Raw genomic sequence first — 18,224 nt, 5'->3', positions numbered from 1 at the left:
CGAATGGCTTCACAGATGTGCGAAGAGGGGGGGATACATTTGCTATCACATGCCATCTAATGGATATATCCACCCCACACACACACACACACACACACAATGTGCCTCTTCCCGGGTGTATCTTGCTATTATTGCAAGATCTCCTGCACAGCCACAAGCCGGCAGCATTGTCCCAGCTGTGGGGAGCAGTCAACATCAGCCTGGCGAAGCGGACAAAGCGACATAGTGGGTGATTCCTTCATTGCTCAAATCACAAACACCAGTGAGGCTTCAAGGGGGCAGTGCCACTAATAATACATTTAAAAAAGCACATGCACTTAACACTGGTTTATACATCCCCCCTAAGATGGGGCCCTTAGTGTTATAGATTGGTTGTTTAAAGAAGGGGGCAAAATAGGTCTTTATTGGGGTCCCATGAGGTCTAATTCCGCCGTTATGACTGTAAGAGGGAATCCCTTATTGGCCAGCTCCCGTGAGACCCAATCCCAGTCTGTGATCGCTTGGCACGGGCAACAAGGTTCTATCCAATCACAGCCAGTCTACATGTTCCCAACAGGTTTCAGAGAACATTATTGCTCAGATCCTGAAACACTGCAGGACAATTGCAAAACATAAAGGGAATAATCCACCCTACAGATAGTAAATGCTTTCTTACACTCATCACACTGAATACGAATCCATCTGTAAATGAATACAGAGAATTCCTTTGATCAAACAATTTTAGAATTTGTGGAAGGATATATATTTTATTCACTGTAATCTGATTAAGTTCTCTATAATGTATGCCTGGAGACAGGACTGGCCGCAGTGGTTCCTAAACTTTCTTAAATCGTGGTACCCTAGCCTATCAGAATTTGCTCACGACACCCCTAGAATTAAAGAGTTTATTGATCTTTTACTGTACATTTTAGTGTACAATTGTGCTAGATTGTCCTCATGTTTTATGATTGGCAACCATTAGCACTTGTTTGGCCTATTATTAAACCTAGATAATTTGAATTGGTCATGCAGCACCAACCTGAGGCACCCCTGGAAGAGCCTCACAGCACCGCACAGTTTGAGAACCACTGCCATAGGGTGCTACCATATGTGAAATGTTGGGATGCCAAGCCAGTGGGGGCAAAGCTGGGTGAGTACTGACAGAACTGTGCCCTTTAATGCAAGGGGGGGGGGGGGGGTTGAGAGGGGAAGGGCAAAAGCTAATTGCTGATGTGGCTTCCAGGAAGTGTCTGGTCACTTCCTGTCTGAGTAAAATAAAAGCAAAGAGAAGACTGGTTGTAACCTCTAAAGGTAACCTTTCCTGGGGCATCAATGGATTGGACGGTGAGAATTCTGTGGAATGTCACTTGAGAGATATAAACGGGTCTATTTACTAAAAACCAAAGATAGTAGCGCTGATGAATTGTCTACACAAGTGAATCAATTAAAATTCTATTTAATAACATAATATCATAACAAAAAAACAGCACAATCAAGATAAAACCAGACTAGTTGCATTGATGTGTATAACCCGTTGGATAAATAGCCTGCGCTGAATCGGAATGGTAATCGCATTTGGTGGAGTCCAATGGATGGTAAGTCCTGGGGGCCGCTATAGGTGTAATCCTGTTTTTAATGGATGGTAAATTACCAGGGTCCGGAACCTGACCAGGATGCGACTTGTATGTCCAGGTAAATGGAGTCCAGGGCTCCCACAAACACTGGGAATGGATGGTCAGAATAATGAGCAGGTACTGGAGTCCAAAGAACACAGGTCTGGGTTACACCGACGCGTTTCACTGTCAGACTGGCAGCTTTATTATTTACTAAGCCTTGCTCAACCAACCAGCTCTTAACTCTCATTTTTCAAAGACCGGCTGTAATATTGCAGTTTAGGAGCTGACAGGTATTTCCAGTAGTAAAATGCCAGAGGTGAAGCCAATAATTCCATCTACAGGAGATCTTCAATCCTAACAATATACAATCACAGTTTATTTTCTTCAGACAATTTGAACATAGACTTTTTTAACAATGTTAGACTTGCTTTATGGGAGCTGCCATATTTGGAGCACGTATGGCTCAGTACTGTTTGTCCATTTAATGAAAAATAACATCCCGGTTACTATCTATAGTAAAAGAACAACCCTTCCATTATTCATATGGCCGAGGGCATACAGGGATTTATTTACTACGATGGGCATTCTATTGAAGATGTGATGTTGCCTATGGCAACCAATCGGATTCTACTTATTTAGCACCTTCTAGAACAGGGATGGGGAACCTTTGGTCCACAGCTGCTGTTGAACTACACATCCCAGCCTGCCCTGCTACAGTTTTGCTCTTTGGTCATGCTAAAATTGTTGCAAGGCATGCTGGGATGCATAGTTCCAACAATAGCTGGAGGGCCAAAGGTTCCCCATCCCTGTTCTAGATGATAATAGAATCTGATTGGTTGTTCATAGCAACAGCCCATCCTTAACATAACTCCCATCTTCATAAATATACCCCAGAGAGCTAAGCCGGAAGACCAAGTTCATGTTCCTATGCTGGGAATAGGTCCGGTGCGATTATAACACAAACATGGTGACGGTCAAAGTCTTATTTGCTTTGTTGTATTTGGCGGTGACGGTTTCCTCATTGACCGCCTCAGGCAGATATAAGTGCAGTTTGTACCTTCCAGGGACCTCCAGCATCAGATCATTCTGAAAAACAAACAGATGTTTCTTTCATTTTGGAACTATAACTCTACAGCAGGCTGGGCCGACCTGTGGCACTCCAGCTGTTGTGAAACTACATATCCCAGCATACCTTGAAACATTTTTTCTCTATTAGGGAATGCTAAACCTGTGGCAAGGCATGCTGGGACATGATGTTTCACAACAACTGGAGAGCCACATGTGTTTCACAACAACTGTAGTAGTTCATGTGTGTAATAAATATATTCAAGGTTACCTACAACAGACAATTATAATGTCTTTTTTTTTTTTTTTAGCAAAGCTTTTTTATAAAGGCACTGTATGACATACAATAAAATGCACTGTAAATATGAATATTTGCACAGTGGTGTCATTTTCAATTAAAAAGACAATCGAGACAATAATATATAACAAGTCTGTGGTAAATGTAAAATAGCAGTTTGATAGCAACCACAGTTTATCTATTATACATGACATTATACGTATTACTGTTAAGACAGTACAGTATTTCACTATTGGAAACTAGAACATATCAAATTAATACACAGCAATAGACTGTGCTTATGAATGAATTGGAACAAAAAACATAATACAAAAACATTAAATGAAATAAAAATGAAAATTGCTAAATATATAAATAAACAACAACCCACGTTCCAAACACATAGAGAATTACTTTATGACTGGATCGATTAGTATGGGAGGGTCATTATTTACTAGGCGTAGTAAATACCAAAATAGTGCCGCCTATTCGAGATAATTGAATTTACCTCGAGGGTCAATTTACAGTGGCCAATTGAATTACCAAGTTGTTACAGATGGAGCACCTCTCGCTCAGCTCCGGGGCTCGCCAGACCACCCCTGCCGGCGCTCCATCTGACGCAAGCGTCCCAGTTTTGTTTCAGCGGGGGACGCAAACCCTGCCCGTCTCCGCTTCAGGGAGTGAACTTCAGTGTCTTATATAAAAACTATTGGTCAAATTATGTCAATTTTTATTTTTAATGTAAAATTAGTCCAATTGACAGTTGGGAGTTGATTGGCTGATGCGATATCTCCTTCTATTTTATCTCCAGTTTCTCTTCACCAGGTTTAATACATTTAAACCTGCAACGGTGGTCATTCAAGATGTTTTCATGTAAAACCACCAGGGTGTAACTACAGGTTGCCCAGGATGGCACTCGTCGGGGGAGTCAGTTGAGAAGGGCCACTACCTGATTTAGCAAACCAGTTTACTCCTTGAGGGACTAGTGGCCACCTACCGCTTAAGGGCCCTACACACAGAGATTTGTGCCAGAGATTCATAACGGGAGATTCAGCATGGGAGATTTCAAATCTCTCAGGCAACTTCAGGGGAATAAAAAAAAGTCTTCAAATTTGTCTATAGAAAAATGAATAAATAATGTAAAAAAATGTTGTGGGGTTCCCCCCATGAGCATGACCAGCCCCAGGCTCTTTGAGTTTCTCAAATACCAGGGGAAAAATTAGGTACTTGTTTCCTAGCACGGCCACAATCGCGGGCATCGGGTGTAATTTTTAGTGGTCTGCGACGCGACCGACGCGATGCCCCCGATTTTCCCATTGATAAGCATTGAAAAAAGTCAATCGCGTCGTATGCGGCTAAAAAAGGCTTAAATGGTCCAGACGCGATGCCCCTGATTTCCCATAGGAAACAATGTTAAATGCCTCAATTTACCCACGATGCCCCCGATTTCCCATAGGAAACAATGTTAAATGCCTCTATTTCACCAAATCATCATAGGGAACAATGGTAAATGGGCCAGAAACCCCCCAAAACACCCCTGAACAGTGAAATGTCCCCCCAAAAGTAGTTTACGCCACCCCACGATCAACGCGAACCCGAAGCGTGGCGAGCGGCGGCGGTACGCGTCCTCCGACCTTTTCATACCCCCACTATCCACGTCGGCGTGGAGTTGAGATTAGAATAGTGCAGCGAGCCACCGAGCCCGAAGCGTGGCGAGCGCAGCGAGCCCCACGAGGGGACGCGGATACCTTCACAGGTAAACGCGTCCCTTCGCGGGCTTCACAGGTATCCGCGTCCCCTCGCGGGGCTCGCCACGCTTCGGGCTCGGTGGCTCGCTGCACTCGCCACACTATTCTATTCTCAACTCCACGCCGACGTGGATAGTGGGGGTATGAAAAGGTCGGAGGACGCGTACCGCCGCCCCTCGCCACGCTTCGGGTTCGTGTTGATCGTGGGGTGGCGTAAACTACTTTTGGGGGGACATTTCACTGTTCAGGGGTGTTTTTGGGGGTTTCTGGCCCATTTACCATTGTTCCCTATGATGATTTGGGTAAATTGAGCCTTTTAACATTGTTTCCTATGGGAAATCGGGGGCATCGCGGGTAAATTGAGGCATTTAACATTGTTCCCTATGGGAAATCGCGGGCATCGCGTCGGTACCATCGCACCCGATTTTTTAGTGCATGCGATGGCCGCGATGCCCCCGATTTTTACTCACGATGCCCACGATCATGATCGTTGTGGCCGTGCTAGGAAATAAGTACCAAAAATTAAATAAGGTCCCCTATATTCAAGAAACCAGCACCGGGCTCTTGGGCCGGTCCTGGTTCCCAAAATACGGGGGACAAAAGGAGTAGGGGTCCCCCGTATTTTGGAAACCAGCACCGGGCTCAAAGAGCCATCAGGGTAATGCCACAGCCGGGGGACACTTATTATATAAGGTCCCGCAGCCAAAGCATTACCTCTGTGGCTGGTCAGCCTGGGACAGGTCCCTGGGGGAGTGGGGACCAACCCAATAAATGGGTCACCCACCTCCAGTGTTCCACTGGCCCAGGCTGAAGCCCGATGCTGTCCCTGGCGTGCCAGGGCAGTGGGCGCCAGGCTGATAATAAAATTATTAGCGGCCTTATAAATAAACTTTGGTGGCATAGTGCCCCCCCCCTCATCACAAACAAATAAACATTGGTGGCATAGTGCCACCCCTCACCCCATACAAACACACATTGGTGACATAGTGTGCCCACCCTCCCCCCAACCAAATAAACATTGGTGGCATAGTGTGTTGCAGCCCAGAAGTGTCGTGAGTTTATCATTATAACAATGATATGGAAGTTTTAGTTAGTCAAGTCCTTATCTTTGTAAGTTATGAGCAGATCCCTAAATACAGCCGTGATCATCTTTCTCTTCTTACCTTGGATACACTTAGGTCGCACCCAGAAATTGAGCGAACTCCTGGTAATTCAGCTGTTAGGATTAGTTTATGTGGCTTCCCAGACTCATCCATAGAGACAGAGAGATCATGCTGGGGTGTAGAAAGCAGATGTTCCTCATCCAGCTCTGTGGTGGAGATCACCTCTATCAGGCCGGCTCTCACAGGCTTGCTCTTACTATCATTCTGTATGTGAATAGGGATGCTGGGCTCTTCCTCTTTTCCGTTCACTGCTATGTGTTTTAATTGGTCCAGTAAGGATCTGTCGACAACTGTAAGTATATAGGATACAGATGGTTTACAAGTGGGTCCTGTGTCTGTCTGTCACTCTACACATAGGCCCTCCTTCTGGTTGACTTGCAAAGCTGCGGATTTAGCAGTTTTGCGAGTCAACTTAACACCGCCCGCACAAACGCCCGCCCGCCGATTTTCCCTGCACGCATGCGAATGGATGTTTTGCATTGACATCCATTTGCAGCCTTGCAATCGGATGATTTCTCAAGTGGTAGCCCAGTGTTTACATGGGAACGGCCATGAAACGCTGCGTGTTCCCATGGGCGTGACCTGTGTCCGCCCCCCCTGCTGCTCTGTGCGAACGAGCCGGCGACTATACTTGTCGCCACGCCCATTTGCACAGATGGCCTGCGCAGTCCATCACCGTCGCGAATTCGCAACGGTGTCAACCAGAATGACCTCCATCCTGTAGGTAGAACATGATCTTTCCAAAGCGCTCGTCTCATTTGTTGTAATTACTTTTACACAATTACTGACAGAACAGTGGTCCTCAAACGCGGTCCTCATGGCACACCAACAGTCCAGGTTCTATGGCTATGCCTGCTTATTCACAGATGGTATTATTAAGCTGACCGAGGTTCATATTATGCAGCAGCAGGCATGTCAATGCCTACTTGGGGCGGGCACCTGACGCCAGCGCCTGTGCTGATATCGAGCATAATAAAAGTCTTGACTGACTTATTAAAGAGCGGCAGAAAATTCATTCCTTGGTGAGCGACCATCAAATGATGCTAGTGAAGGGATTCAGTTGGCGGGGGGGGGGGGTTTTACCTGTTTGCTAGGCTGTGAACATATGCAGCCTAGCGAACAGGTCTGAATCGTGCCCTAAGTCACCTGTGCCTAAGCCTGGATAGCCATCATACCTGGACTGATGCTGTGCCTTGAGGACCACTTCCATAGAAACTGACAAAATTGTTACTGCCTAGGTTATTGTCCCATGCTAAAGAACTAGGGTGTTTATTCAGATCTGATCGCAGGACAAATTTGGTTGGAAAATGGGCAAAACCATGTGCACTGCAGGTGGGGCAGATGTAACATGTGCAGAGAGAGTTAGATTTGGGTGAGTTATTTTGTTTCTGTGCAGGGTAAATACTGGCTGCTTTAATTTTACACTGCAATTCACATTTCAGTTTTAACACACCCCACCCAAATGTAACTCTCTCTATACATGTTACATCTGCCCCACCTGCAGTGCACATGGTTTTGCCCATTCTCCAACCAAATTTGTACTGCGATCAGATCTGAATAAGGGCCTATGTGTGAGGAGCCTGCAGCCGCTGCTGCTTTAAGAAGATATAGGGGAGAGTGGCAAGCTACTGCAGTGATACAGGAGGGGGACGCAGACTGCTGTAGAGACACCAAATGACTGCCTTGACCCAGGTGCCAAAAATAGGGTAAGATCATACTTGCCTACCTGACCCTCTCCATGAGGGAGAAAATGCTCTGTTCCTGGACTTCCCTGGTAATGTAGGATTGCCATCACCTGTGGTTAAACACCTTTCTTATCAATTACCTAGCTCCCCACAGGTGATGGCAATCATACATTACCAGGGAACCCAGGAACAGAGCATTTTCTCTCTGAAGGAGAGGGTCAGGTAGGCAACCCTGGGTAAGATGCAATACTTAAGCAGCCCATACATGCTGCTCTGTGGGCGTGCTGTACTAGCACGGATCACATTGCATTGCATTGCATGTGCATCCGTTGTGCATGCAATGCGATGCAATTTGATGAAACCTAAGTACAAAAAGTATGTGCAAGCACATACTTTTTGTACTTAGGTTTCATCACATTGCATCGCATTGCATGCACAACGGATGCACATGCAATGCAATGCAATGTAATGCAATGTGATCCGTGCTAGTACAGCACGCCCACAGAGCAGCATGTATGGGCTGCTTAAGGTTATCAAGTACAATAATCTTCTAAATGCTGACTAATCAGGGCACCTCCTGTAGACAAGAGTCAAACGTTCTCATCATTGTGAGGACAATTTAGTAAAAGTTTGTGTTTATTGATCGCTGGGATCAGTTATCCCACAAATCACATGACCAGGAACCATAGAAATGAGTGATATACTATAGCTGGCAGGGTCTGATGCTGGGGATACTGCGCACGTGCAGATCAGGTCCTGCGTCATCACACTCACCGCACACTAACCCCAAGCCAGCTGACATGCTGAGGGCGAGGAGGGGAGGGAACCAGGTCTGTTATTAAAGACCTCCATTTTGTGGGACTGACTAAGTCAGGTATGGAACATTGGATAGACACCAACTACGTCAACAAGCATTAGATCGACACCACTAGGTCAACATGCAGGAAGGTCGACAGGGGAACACAAGCATTGGGCCGACATGGGGAAGGTCGACAGTCAAAAGGTCGACATGGGGTTTTTCACTTTTTTTGACCCGAATGTCAACACAGTCCACATGGGCATTGAAATGTAGCACTGTGTCCGCTCCCCATGCTTTGGGCTACGCTCGGCACACTATTTTGTTCTCCCACCATGCCCAAGTGGATGGTAGGGCATGAAATACTGCATGTCGGCTCATAAAAAGTGAAAAACCCCATGTCGACCTTAATGATTGTCGACCTTCCCCATGTCGAGCTTCATGCTTGTCGACCTAGTGACCATATCCTGACCTCGGTTGCAGACCTATGATGGAAATCTAGGAACTTCAAGGTTACTCAGGTGACCAATGGTCACACAGTGATCTGATGAGATGCAGCAGTGGAACAGGATGTGTTTATTTACCCCGGATGCCCCCTGAGACATTATCATATTAGCTGTACGGTAATATCATACAGCTCTGACACAGGCCCGGGGTGTAACAAACATCATGTGGTGCCAGGAATTTAAATATAAGGCAGGGAAAAAAGTGTATTTGCAGCAGGACTCAGTCAGCCATATAATATCGTATTATAAATAATAATAATGTAACCTTTGCCTAACATGAACCTATAGTATTACATTTGTGCCTAGCTGATTTTAATTAAACCATCAGCACTATATATAACCTGTAGGCAGATGCAAGAGAGAGTATTGATACCATCTGAATGAGGTCATATTGCATACTTGCCTACTTTTGCAAACTAGTTTCAGGGAGATTATAGTTGGTAATAGAATTTTGCATAGCGCCTCATTGAGGGGGCGTGTCATGCTTCACCCAAAGGGCGTGTCTAGTTCAATATAGGGAGAGATTGCGAAAAAGGACTGTGAACGTGGCACCTAGAAGCGTGGCTGTGTACTGCTACATCTGAGAGGAATCTTTTATGATTGACTTATATCCAAATGTAGATGAGCCCCAGAGCAGTTAGTAAGAGCTACTATACTTGGTAATGTGCTGGGAAATGGCACTGATGATTCAATGTAACTGTATCTGTCTCTCATTCCTTGATTCACCAAAAATGTAACAGTGTAATGTGGGCTAGGTGACATGAGGGAGATTGTTAGACTAATGAGGGAGAGAGGGAGAATGCTGCTATGTCAGGGATTCTCCTGCAGAACGCAGGAGGGGAGGTAACTATGATGTAACAGTGTAATGTGGGCTAGGTGATATGAGGGAGATTGCTAGACTAATGAATGAGAGAGGGAGATTGCTGCTATGTCAGGGAGTCTCCTACAGAATGAGGAGGGGAGGTAACTATGATGTAACAGTGTAATGTGGGCTAGGTGACATGAGGGAGATTGCTAGACTAAAGATGGAGAGAGGGAGATTGCTGCTATGTCAGGGAGTCTCCTGCAAAAGGCAGGAGGAGAGGTAACTATGATGTAACAGTGTAATGTGGGCTAGGTGACATGAGGGAGATTGCTAGACTAATGAGGGAGAGAGGGGGATTGCTGCTGTCAGGGAGTCTCCTACAGAATGCAGGAGGGGAGGTAACTATGATGTAACAGTGTAATGTGGGCTAGGTGACATAATGGAGATTGCTAGACTAATGAGGGAGAGAGGGAGATTGCTGTTGTCAGGGAGTCTCCTGCAGAATGCAGGAAGGGAGGTAATTATGATGTAACAGTGTAATGTGGGCTAGGTGACATGAGGGAGATTGCTAGACTAATGAGGGAGAGAGGGAGATTGCGGTTATGCCAGGGAGTCTCCTGCAGAATGCAGGAGGGTAGGCAGCTATGTCATATTGTAGTAGATCAGCATGCATAATCTGATGAAGATGTGCACTAAGCTTGTGTTTATTATATTGTAATATTAGAAATACAAATTGTTATACTGTATGTCTTTAGTGTCTGCCATGTGTACAACATTTAGGTGCAAAATCAGGAGGACCAGCCCAAGATTCCTCTCCTGCCACCTGCTAGGGAGGGTCGCCCAATAATGGCTTTCCACAAAGCCTCTGCACCTCTACAAGTGGCAGCTCTACAAGTCCACAGCTGAAATACTGGCTGTATGTGGACACCGCTGCACAAAATGCTTTTATTCAGTACAAATATTCACATAGGAGGTTCCCTTCAAAAATACAGACGTGCAGATACCTCCTTCTGTTGTCTTCTTTGTGTTTGTTGGCTTCTTCTCTCTCCCTTCAAGACGGTTCCTCATTCCCTGTAAATTGCCCTTTAATTTGAATGGAGCAATGTGGTAAGAATGGCAAAGGGTGACTTTGTGCTGCTGCTCAATGTATTTCATAGCCAGGCGGATAAGCTGGTCCTGTTCTACTGGGTCACAGTCTGCTCTCTTCAGTATCTCTGGGCTGTAGGCAATGTCAGCCACTAGTGGAAAAGCAGAGGAATCAGAAGCTCATAGATGGCAGCGCACAATACATATCAGTGTGACTACAGAGAAGGGCAGATATTACGTATATGCTTTGATAAGATAATGTGTCAGATAAAGGGCCACAGATATACTGGTAAGCAGAGCAGTCAGCACAAGGAGATAGACAGGTCATGTATACACATTAGCTGGCACACAAATCATAGAGACTGCAAAAAACTAAAATGAGAAGCATCTCTGGTCTATGTAGAATGGATATCTGGCAACATTTGGTTCCATTGACTTATGTAAAGATTAACTACATGTGAAATCTTTAATATAAGGATATTCTGGATTGGACGCAGACAGAAATGTGGATGGATCTTGCGGAGACCTGCAAGCTGCATGTAGAAAGAAATTCACTTGGGCCAAGCCTGAAAATGTCCACAAACGGGCTCTGTCCTTCTATGGAAGGCATGTCCAGGGCAGCCGAGAGGGGGTGGAGGAGCGGGTACTAATTACCCGGGCCCAGGCTTGCTGGAGAGGCCCTGCAGGGGCCCTGGTATGACCCCTCCCTTCCCCCTCCGTCCCTCACAGGTAGCAACAGCAGCACACACTTCTATGCATGTGCTGTGCTAATAGCAGACTCAGCATGAGCATCTCACTGACAGCGTGAGCTCATGTATGTGTGTGCTGCTAAGTTTAGAGTTTTGACAGTTTTCTTTCACCCTCCTCTAAACATTCTGGGGGCGTGGCCTAAGTGCAGGAGGTGGCCACACCTCCCACACCCCAACATTTTACCGGGGCCCGGCATTCCTCTTGGCTGTCCTGGGCATGTCCAAACTATGGCTCTCCAGCTTTTGTGAAACTACAAGTCCCATCACGCCTTGCCACAGTTTTGCTATTAGGGAATGCTAAAACTAGGGCAAGGCATGCTGGGTTATGTAGTTTCACAGCTGGAGGGACACAGTGTGGACATGCCTGTTCTATGGACAGAAGGACAGAGCAGTGATATGTTTATTTCTGGGAAGTAACTGCGCAGGGAGCAATCGGGCACATGGAATTGGCCAATCTCATGCTATGTAACTGATGGACCTTTTGTGCCCAATGTGGGGAGGGTACTACTGATTATACGTTGTTGGTGATACTGTAACAGTGTTGAGCAGGATAGACTTCTACAAGCAGACGTATGGCCGATTCTCACGTTACCATAAGTATGATATTAGTCACAAGGTAAGCTGCAAGCCTGTTAAACAAGTGACCCCTACCATTTGTTTGGGTAGTGAACACAACAAATATACAGTACATTAATTACTGTGGCATGCAAAGGAAAAGTATGGCGATATTATTGTCTCACATGATGATACATGTTGCAAACTTTCCTCTAAAACATATTTATTTCAAAACAAAGCCAGCATCCTCCAGGATCACACAGTGGGTGAAATAGAAACATAGAATTTGACGGCAGATGAGAACCACTTGGCCCATCTAGTCTGCTCCTTTTTTTAAACATGTTACCTCAAACCATATTTGATCCTTATTTTTTTGTAAGGATATCAATATGCCTATCCCAAGCATGTTTAAATTGTACTACTGTATTTGCGTCTACCATCTCTGATGGTAGGTTATTCCACTTATCTACTACTCTTTCTGTGAAGTAATTCTTCCTCACATTTACCCTGAATCTTCCTCCCTCTAGTGTCAGTGCATGTCCTAGTGTTTTGCTGCTCCCCTTCCTGTGACTAATGTCTCCCACCTGTACCTTCCTCCCCCTAGTGTCAGTGCATGTCCTCGTGTTCTGCTGCTCCTCTTCCTGTGAAGAATGTCTCCCACCTGTACCTTGTTAAAGCCCTTGATATATTTGAAAGTTTCTATCATGTCCCCCCTTTCCCTTCTCTGCTCTAAAGTATACATATTAAGATCTTTTAGTCTTTCCTGGTACGTTTTGTGATGTAGGCCATGCACCATTTTAGTTGCTCTTCTTTGTACAGTCTCTAATGTATTTATATCCTTCTGGAGATATGGCCTACAGAACTGAACACAATACTCTAGGTGAGGTCGTACCAATGACCTATACGGTGGCATTATTACTTCTTTCTTTCTACTGCTGATACCTCTCCCTATGCAACCAAGCATCTGACTTGCCTTCTTCATTGCTTTGTTACATTGCCTACCTGCTTTTAAGTCCCCTGAAATAGTGACAGCTAGATCCCTCTCTTCCTCAGTAGTTTCCATTATAGTGCCATTTATACTATATTTAGTCTTTGGATTTCTGAGACTCAAGTGCATGATTTTGCATTTTTGGCATTAAACTGTAGTTGCCATTCTCTTGACCATTTCTCTAATCTACCTAGATCCTCAATCATTTGTTTTACCCCTCCTGGTGTGTCTACCCTGTTGCATACCTTTGTGTCATCTGCAAAAAGGCACATTTTACCCTCAATTCCATTTGCAATATCACCAATAAAGATATCAAAAAGCACCGGTCCAAGTACAGATCCCTGGGGTACTCCACTTGTAACCTTTCCCTCCTTTGACTGTACTCCGTTTACTACAACTCTCTGTTTTCTGTCCTGCAACCACACTCTTATCCATACAACTATCTTAGAATCCAATCCCAAGCTTTCAAGTTTATTTAACAGTCTGTGGGACAGTGTCAAAAGCTTTACTAAAGTCTAGATAAGCTACATCTACAGCCCCACCTTGATCTATTACTTTGGTCACCCAGTCAAAAAAAGTTAGTAAGATTTGTTTGACATGATCTTCCCCCAGTAAACCCATGCTGTTTTGGATCCTGTAAATTGCTGGTTTTGAGATATTCTACAACTCTTTGTTTTAAGAGTGTTTCCATCAACTTACCTACTACTGATGTAAGGCTCATTGGTCGATAGTTGCTTACCTCTTCCTTGCTTCCACTTTTGTGCAGTGGGACTACATTCGCTGTTTTCCAGTCCTCTGGGATTACTCCAGAAGCTAGTGACTGGTTGAATAATTCTGTTATTGGTTTTACCAGCTCCCTTTTAAGCTCTTTTAGTATCCTTGGATGTATCCCATCTGGCCCCATTGATTTATCCACTTTCAGTTTTGAGAGTTCTGTGAGGACTTTCTCCTCTGTAAATGTACTTGTCTCTCCCTCAGTTTTCTGACTATACTTGCAACCTAACTGTGGCCCCTTCCCCTCTCTTTCAGCAGTGAATACTGAGCAGAAATAATTATTAATATTATCTGCTATTACATTGTCCCCCTCTAGAAAACTTCCATTCTCTGACTTCAGTCTAATTACTGTATTCCACTTTTTGTTTTTCTCCTTTCACTTATATACCTAAAAAAAAGTTTCCCCCCCTTTATCCACTGACTGGGCCATTTTCTCTTCAGCCTGTGCTTTTGCACATCTGATTACCTTCTTAGCCTCCTTCTGTCTAACAAGATACACCTCTTTGTCCTCATTCTTCTGCTTCTGCTTAAATTTCTTAAAGGCCAACTTTTTTGCTTTCACAATACTTGCTACTTCTTTTGCAAACCACAATGGCTTTCTTTTTCTTGTGTTTTTCCTAACTCTTTTGACACAAAGTTCTGTTGCTTTTAGAATTGCACTTTTTAATTTTTCCCACTTATCCTGCACTCCTTCCAAGTTCTTCCACTCTGCCAAATAAAATGTAATAGGATGAGAGATTCAGAAAGTGAGAGATTTGGTAAGAAATCTCCATGTTTTTTTATAGCGGCAATCATTTACACTGCAAAATCAAACTGGTTTTGCAGTGTAAATGATTGCCGCTTTAAAAAAAACTGGAGACTTCTTACCAAATCTCTCACTTTCTGATTCTCTCATCCTATTACATTTTCCCCAGTATGTTAACCTTCTAGAAGGCAGAATGGCCCAGTCAGACATTTCCCTGGCAGGCCTGCAGCATACTTGGTAATTCTATTGGACTCACCTGTTCCTTCAGAGACCTCCTCTAATTTCCCAGCAATCAAAGGTACAGGATCTGCATCAGACTGGGGAGCTGGGACCCTTTTCCATTTACAGATGTTAATATATAGTAATCGCTCACCTGGATCCTACAAAGGTAGTATATTTAATAATGGAAATATGTATTGTAATTATCTAGAGACAAAAATCATTAAAATAAATGTAAATTAATCAAATACACGGTACTTGTGTATTAGCACGGCGCCTGATTTCACTACGTATGCAAACGTAGTGAAGTCGCATCGCATAATTGTATGGCATGCAATGCGATTTTAACCATTTAATGCCATTTAATGTACTATACCATTGATTTACATATAACGTCATTTATTTACGCACCACCCCCAGTATCGACGTCATCCCGAAGCATGGCGAGCGCAGCGGCACGCGTCTGTCCGACATTTTCATAACCCCACTATCCATGTCGCCGTGGAGTTGACTTCATATAGTGTGGCGAGCATAGCGAGCGAACGCGTATTATGTTACATGTATTATGCGTCCGCTCGCCCCATTTCGGGCTCGGTGGCTCGCCACACTATATAAAATCAACTCCACGCCAATGTGGATAGTGGGGGTATCGTTCCGCACGCTTCGGGATGATGTGGATGTGGATCATTGCATGTGCAATGAGACCATTAAAAAGATAGGATGCGGTAAAAAATCGCATCGCATGCCATTATTGTATGGCATGCGATGGGATGCGATTTTTTATCATCGCATCCTATCTTTTTAATGTATTCACTGACTTACACCCGTCAATACATTACATACAATAATCTCATAGCATTGCATGTCATACAATAATGGCATGCAATGCGATGGGATGCGATTTCACTACCCTGAATAGCCCACTACGTAAATGCCGTAGTGGGAGCCGTGATAATACACAAGTACCAAATACACTCCCCCATCTCCTCACTTATGTCAACAGCTGCCTTTCTGTTATTTACTCTTGTCTGTCCCATCACTACCCTGAAACTGAATGGGTCTAAAAAGCCTTTTATTTCCAATACACCAATCCATCCAGACCATACTTTAGGGTGACCAACTCATCCCCTTAATCCGGGACACATATTAATTACACAGGTTCTGTGGCAGTTTAAAACCAGGTGAATTGGAGTCTTGAGGTGTGGCAGTTTAAAACCAGGTGAAAGCCAGCCACAGAACCTGTGTAATTAATATGTGTCCCGGATTAAAGGGATGAGTTGGTCACCCTATCATACTTGCCTACCTGACCCTCTCCATGCGGGAGAAAATGCTCTGTTCCTGGACTTCCCTGGTAATGTACGATTGCCATCACCTGTGGTAAAACACCTATGCTTAGCTCAGCACAGGTGATGGCAATCCTACATTATCAGGGAAGTCCAGAAACAGAGAATTTTCTCCCGCATGGAGAGGGTCAGGTAGGCAAGTATGATCCAGACCAATCACGTCCCTATCTATTACAATCCATCCAAGTACACAATGTGTTTTGTGCATTCATTGGTCATCTTACCACTGCACTACTCCCTCTTATACGGTTTCCCAACTCCCTCCTCTCTCTACTGCAGACATGTCCAAACTGTGGCCCTCCAGCTGTGGTGAAACTACACATCCCAGCATGCCTTGCCATTGTTTTAGCATTCCATAATGGAGGTTTGCCCAACCTTCTGGAACCCTCAAGGCCGATCCGGGAGGGTAGGTAATCCTGGCAATAACACAACAGCAATTGCAATACCATAAGTGACCTTACCATTATTTTAGTTTGTAAGCACAAGTGAGGTTCTGCAGGAACCAAGTACTCCTTTCCTTCCTTCAAGTGCTGCTGTATAAACTTCTGGTAGCTCTCTGGACTGTTCTCTGCCATATCGTCCAACACGCTCCAAAACTGATTGACCTGAGACAACAGCTCGTTTGGGGCAAGTTTGCGATCCATCTTGTTTTCAAGAAGAAAGAACCTAAGATTCCTGCTAAACAGAAACATAGATAAAGTAATATAACACTCAAAGAAAATCACTAGGAATGAAAAGCCAGCATTCCACAGACAATAAATACAAACCTAATACAGCTAAAACAGAATTTTAACCCTTTCAGTGCCAACGTTGTGGTTAGAGATCCTCAAAATATCCGTTAAAAATGCCAATGCCGCTCACATTGACTGCTCTTTTACTAAACTATATTTGTATTAATACTAAAGGAAGTTGCTGCGATTCTGGCATTTTAAGAAGATATTTTGAGGATCGCTCACAGTAATGTTAGCACGCAAGGGTTAAAACAATAGTTACACAAAGATTCATTTATAGAAATCAAAAAGTACAGAAGTATAAGCAACATCTATGGAAACTGATTAAATCCGTGAATTACCCCTTGTGTCTCAACGACAGGCTTTGCTTATTTTCCACTGTTTTGAGCTAATGTTTGGCAACATTGTTACGAATATTGTCCATTGTGTACCCAGCCAGATTGACAGCAACAGGGACATGGCAGCTGCTGGCATCGGCAAGAGTGATGGCATGCACAGACAACAAAGTATGTCGCTGACGACAAGCAGAAGCACGCGTCATCTTAAATACAAACTGGACGATATTTGGATATTGTCATTGCGACATGACGAATATTGTCCAATTTGTACCCAAGTCAGTCACTGGCTTTGTGTGAGTCACCTCTTCTATATACATCTCCTTCACTTGAGAACCACTGGACTTCCCTCCTAATGTATGATTGCCATCACCTGTGTTGAAGCACCTGTCTTTTCCATTAACTTGTTTAAAAGTCCACAAACAGAGCACTGGAGAGGGTCATGTTGGGAGGTATGCATAGTGTCCTCATACTTACACAGGCTCACTCTCACTTCCAAACCACGCGTGTAGGATAACAGCACAGCCAGCCGCATACACACCAGTTGCTATGGGAACCAACACGCTGTGCAACACTGAAACACTTCCCCCGTGACTGTAACAGAACGTTCCTGCCGCCGGCCCACAGACTGGCCGTGCAGAGGTATTTCCGGGAGGAAGGGGAAACGGTGACACCGGAGGAGGATGCGGAGGTAGGAGGGTCGCGGCCTGGCTGGGGATGTGTACGTGGTGCGGAGGCTGACACCGCGGGGGGTGACGGTAAGTGTCAGGGGTCTCAGCAGCGGCGCACATCCTGGTGCTGGGAGTCATCACCCTGATATCCTATGTATTATCGCATGGCTGCAAGCGGCGTGCCCAGAGCAGGGTGAGGATAGGGGACACAGGGCATATGTGTGTGCGAGTATGTGACAGAGGGCATGTCGCATACCCTCCAACATGACCTATTGCATTCGGTACACAAATGCTCTGTCCCGACGTCCCTGGTAATGTAGGATTGTCATCACCTGTGTTGAAACACCCTTCTCGTCAATTACCTAGTTCCACACAGGTGCTGGCAATC

General features: G+C 44.7%; 1 protein-coding gene across 4 annotated transcripts; it reads right to left on the bottom strand.

Moving 5' to 3' along the window:
• Positions 1-1,419: 1,419 nt before the first annotated feature.
• PIH1D2 (PIH1 domain containing 2) lies at positions 1,420-17,989 on the bottom strand. Of its 4 annotated transcripts, none has more exons than XM_083163206.1 (6): positions 17,643-17,989; positions 16,561-16,777; positions 14,794-14,917; positions 10,645-10,878; positions 5,849-6,138; positions 1,420-2,681 (listed from the first exon to the last, which is right to left on the bottom strand). In XM_083163206.1, exons 1-6 carry the CDS (start codon positions 17,972-17,974, stop codon positions 2,547-2,549), a joined length of 1,332 nt encoding a protein of 443 aa, XP_083019332.1. In that variant the 5' UTR covers positions 17,975-17,989; the 3' UTR covers positions 1,420-2,546. The 4 variants fall into 4 exon arrangements, with proteins under 4 accessions (XP_083019332.1, XP_083019333.1, XP_083019335.1 ...); XM_083163207.1 differs by having other exon boundaries at positions 16,561-16,774; XM_083163209.1 differs by having other exon boundaries at positions 16,561-16,774; positions 17,539-17,664.
• Positions 17,990-18,224: the final 235 nt, after the last annotated feature.

The sequence above is a fragment of the Crinia signifera genome, chromosome 19, assembly GCF_055691185.1.
Source record: "Crinia signifera chromosome 19, ASM5569118v1, whole genome shotgun sequence".
In the NCBI taxonomy this organism is placed as follows: domain Eukaryota; kingdom Metazoa; phylum Chordata; class Amphibia; order Anura; family Myobatrachidae; genus Crinia; species Crinia signifera.
The sequence above is the reverse complement of the archived record's forward strand: the minus strand, read 5'-3'. Positions and strand labels throughout refer to the sequence as shown.

What these genes read in the sequence shown, in the direction of transcription:
- PIH1D2 (XM_083163206.1), bottom strand. Translation starts at nt 17,974, where the DNA reads ATGACTCCCAGCACCAGGATGTGCGCCGCTGCTGAGACCCCTGACACT. An exon ending in GGAAGTGAGAGTGAGCCTGT is followed by an intron (nt 16,778 to 17,642) that starts GTAAGTATGAGG and finishes GTTTCTGTTTAG; the next exon opens with CAGGAATCTTAGGTTCTTTC. An exon ending in GCTTACAAACTAAAATAATG is followed by an intron (nt 14,918 to 16,560) that starts GTAAGGTCACTT and finishes CTACCTTTGTAG; the next exon opens with GATCCAGGTGAGCGATTACT.